General features: G+C 63.6%; 1 protein-coding gene across 2 annotated transcripts in view; it reads right to left on the minus strand.

Moving 5' to 3' along the window:
• MKNK2 (MAP kinase interacting serine/threonine kinase 2) overlaps window positions 1–2720 on the minus strand; it is a 10687-nt gene extending 7967 nt beyond the window's left edge. For both annotated transcript variants that reach the window (XM_011997432.1, XM_011997431.1), the window contains exons 1-3: window positions 2636–2720; window positions 2399–2500; window positions 2218–2315 (exon numbers count right to left, since the gene is read on the minus strand). In XM_011997432.1, the coding sequence (XP_011852822.1) occupies window positions 2218–2315; window positions 2399–2498 (198 nt within the window). In that variant the 5' untranslated portion in view covers window positions 2499–2500; window positions 2636–2720. The remainder of the gene's footprint in view (window positions 1–2217; window positions 2316–2398; window positions 2501–2635) is intronic.
• Window positions 2721–4105: the final 1385 nt, after the last annotated feature.

The following is a 4105-nucleotide window of genomic DNA, read 5'->3' on the forward strand; positions in this document are numbered from 1 at the left end:
AAAAAAAAAAAAAAAAAGCCAGTGGGGGCTGCTCTCCACCTGTGACCCTGACAGCCCTCAGAGACATACTTGGGACTTGAGACTTCTGCAAAATATCCCCACAGGATGTCAGGGTCCCCTGCCCTGGGTGGCCACCCTTCCTGACCCAGAGACAGCTGTAGTCCTCTGTCCCCACAAGGCGGATCCCTGGTGACCCACAGAACTAGGGAGGCCTCAGGACACCTGGCTGCCAGCCCACCAGGCCCCACCTCACATGTGGCCACAGCACCAAGTCCTGCTCCCCGGCTCTGAGCCAGCCTGGGCAGACACTTACCCATCGCCTCAGCCAGTATCTGTTTGGGGCCCGCCCTGGTTGGCTGCCCCAGCCACTGGTGGATCCAGCCTCCCTGAGCCCCAGAGCCTCAGGAAGCCACCCCACTGTCCCCAGCAGCTCCAGCTGCTCCCCACCACCTTCACTCACAGAGGTGGGGTCAGGAGGTGTCTGCAGCTCCCGACCTGGCACCTGCTGGGACCCTCTTCCCAGGCTGGATACGCTAGCCCCTCTCATTGGGCGGGTGGCTGGCTGCTTGAGCACTCTGCCCAGGGTTCCCTGCCCACTGCAATGGCCTGCTTGCAGTGGGGATGTGGCATTCCACTCTTGAGTCCCTGGCTCCTGTCTCTGCAGTCCAGTGTCTATACTGAGAAACAAAGCTGCCCCAGCGAGGGGCAAGAGAACAACTGGACGCCAGGGTGTCTTGAAATACCACCGCCCAGGCCACTGCCGAAAGCTGAGCCCAGCAGGCACTGCAGGCACTGCACATGGTTCTGGATAAAACTGAACCTCGTCCTGTCCCTGAGGTGGCCGGCTAGAATGCTGCTTCAGGGAGGGGGCGCAGCCCCTCCTGGCATGGAAGGGGCCTATTCTGAGGTCCCAGCTTAGGGGCTCGGCATCCAGCCAGCAGCCTCATGGCACCAGGGGACCCCCAGGCAGCTTCCCGCAGCATGGCTCCCGCTGAGGGCAGAGGGCCCACACCCCAGTCCCCGTAGAATGAAATGCTCCTCAGACTCATGGGTCCCAGCGATTCGCCTGACTTGCCCAGGACACCTCCTCCTCCCCCTGCCACCTGGCTGGACCAACTCCTGGACATCAGTGGCCAACACCTCCAGCAGGAAGTCCCCCAGGCTCTCCAGATCCCAGCACTGACCACACCAGGTCAAGGTGGCAAGATGACCAGGGAGGTGGCTCTAAGACACCAATTAGGAACCCCCAGAGGCCACACAGCATGAGTCAGGCTACCTAACCCCCGATCCTCAGTGTCCCTATCTGTCAAACAACAGGAAGCAAGGATGCCGCCAGGAGAGGACTGTGCTCAAAGGGACGCCTGCTGTGCAGAAGTGTTCCGGAGGGGCCTCGTGCTCCTGCACCATCGCCTTGGCCTGCCTGGGGGCTCCCAGGAGGCAGGGATTGTACTGCGTCTGTCCCTGCGTGCTGCCACTGTGGTCCCAGCACCCGGCCAGTAACCTCCCCAGGTTGGCCACCCCTCTTCTTCCTCCACCTCCTCCTCTTCAGAGGAAAGCTCTGGCCTGGCCGTCCACCAGGACCCACAGGCTCCTGGCCAGCCCTGCTCGCCAGGGCACACCTGGCCCTCTTTCCCAGGCAGCCAGCCCTCCCGGGACCCCACCCAGCCCGGGAGCCGCATGCCAGGTCACGAGGGAAGCCTGGAAGATTTCTTGGAATACAGGATCCAACCAGCCCACAAGGTCATAGGGTGACAACCAAGGCCTCAACAGTGCTCCTGCTCCCAGCCCTTGGGTCACACCCTGGGTTCAGCAGCCGCCTGGGGCTAGGGTGACACGGGGCTCTCATGGGCCTGCACTGAGGTTCTCCAAACGCAGAGCCCCTCTGGGCCCTGGGATATGACGTTGTATTTTGATCCTTGAAACCAAACTGTCATGTACCCTCAGGGACGGCTCAGAGGCAGGGACTGCCCAGGGGACCCAGTGGGCACAGTGCCTCTGACTGAAGCCGCCACTCTGGGTGGCCACTCTGGTACCAGACAGGGCCACTCCCGCTGCTGTCATTGCCGACTGGACTCAGGGCCCGGTGGCCGTTTTTAGACACTGGTCTTCCTGGCTGTAGGACGGGGAGCCGGAATGCCACACACAGTTTCCACCTCCCCCCACTCCCCGCACTCATCCCATGGCGCTGGGTTCCCCAGGGCGCAGCCGCGGGCCCACCTTGACAGCGTACTCCTGGCTGGTGATCAGGTTGATGCAGGTCTGCACTCGGGCATGAGCGCCCTCCCCCAGCACATCCTCCTGCAGCTGGTAGACGTCTGCCGGGCAGCGAGGCGGGCGTGAGAGGGACCCCGGCTGTCCCCCGCTCCCGGCTCCCCCAATGCCCGCCATCCCTGCTCACCTTCGAACCTGCCCGAGAAGCTGTCGGTGGCCCGGCCACGCTTCTTCTTCTTGCCCCTCTTTTTGGCGTCCGGGATGTCGATGGGCTGGCTGGCGGGCATGTCTGTTCCAGGAGGCACGCCCAGGGGGCTCAGGACATGGCCCTGGCCGGCTGGTCCCCACCCCCCTGCAGGGGCTGGCCACTGCCATGGCGGCGACAGCGGCTGCCCCGTGCCCTCCTCCCCCTCAGGCCCCTCACCAGGGCGGGCTGAGCACTGCAGGCCAAAGTCAGAGTCTCCGTGGTGGGGCTGGTCTAGAGAGAAGGCCAGCTCGAAGGGGTTCTGCCCCTGCAGGGGAGAGGAGAAGAGAGGCACTCAGACCCCATCCCTCCCCACGCAGCAGGGAGACCTCTCCTGCCACAACGCCCAGGCTGACAAGCCCTGTGCTGAGCATGACGAAAAAATCAACTCGGTCCCCGCTCACACGACACCAGGATCAGCTCCCGATGGGGCGGGCAGCATAAACCGGGGGACCCCCAGCTCCTGGCATTCACCTCCTCGCTGCCCCACACTCAGTGTGTATGTGGATTTCTTTTTTTTTAATTTATGTTTTGTAGAGATAAAGTCTTGCTATGTTGCCCAGGCTGGTCTTAAACCCCTGGGCTCAAGCGATCCTCCTGCCTCCGTCTCCCAGAGTGCTGGGGTCACAGGCGTGGGCCACACGTGGAAGGTGTTCGGCCTCCTAGCACCTCAGCAAGGAGAGATCAGGAGATGCAGAGTCTCCTGGGGGGGTCCATGGAATTTGCCAACCCAGGGGGTGATTCTGTCCCCCAGGAGACACTGGGCCATGTCTGGGGACATCTGTGGTTGTGGCTGGTTGGGGGAGCTCCTGGCATACAGTGGGTGGAGGCCAGGGACACTGCTCAGCACCCTGCAGTGCCCAGGACGGCGCCACGCCAGATAAAGATGGGCCCCAACCTCCACGGGGCCGCGGGGACATGGGCCACAGGGACATGGGGCCGTGGGGAAGACCTCCTCCCACCCACAGAGCCCTGGGGGCCTCTGGGAAAGGGGTGCATTGCGGGGAGAGGACAGACACGAGCAGATGGCTCTTGGGAACCCTGCCTCTGATGCCAGGGTTGAGTCACCGTGGGGCCCAAGCCGTGTCTTGCACCTCCGTCTGCTTGTCCGCAGAATGGGGATGGCTGACCTCTGGGGCGGGTCATGCGGATCAAAGGCAGCGGGGCAGAGGGAGGGAGGTGAGTCACCGGGCGGGCTGCCAGCCTGGTGGCTGTGCCTGCTTTCCCACGGCCTCCTGGACCATCTCAGGGAAGCTCAGTCCTCCCTGGGCCTCTGTTTCCCCCATGTAAAATGGCACACCACCACTTCTCCTTCCCCTAAGCTGCTGCCCTCTCTTTTGCTCAGTGCCTGGGGCTGGCGGGGTGAGAATTCAGTGCCTGGTGCTCTGGGGCCTGCTGAAGGTGGGGGCTCTGCCTCCATCACCCCTGCCTTCTGCCCCACCCAAGCCTGGGCACCTGCCCTCCTCCGCCCGTGTCCCGTGGCTGCCCGGCACACCTTCCCTCCGCAGCTCTGTGCGTCTAAGCCCACCCTCCCCCACCAGAGGCTCATCTGCTTCCAGCCCCCCTAACCCGGCAGCTACCAGTCACTGAGTCAGTACACACGGTGCTGTACCGGTCTTGGGGGCTCACGGGAGAGGCACCCACTGGCGC

The sequence above is a fragment of the Mandrillus leucophaeus genome, unplaced genomic scaffold, assembly GCF_000951045.1.
Source record: "Mandrillus leucophaeus isolate KB7577 unplaced genomic scaffold, Mleu.le_1.0 Scaffold54, whole genome shotgun sequence".
In the NCBI taxonomy this organism is placed as follows: Eukaryota; Metazoa; Chordata; class Mammalia; order Primates; family Cercopithecidae; genus Mandrillus; species Mandrillus leucophaeus.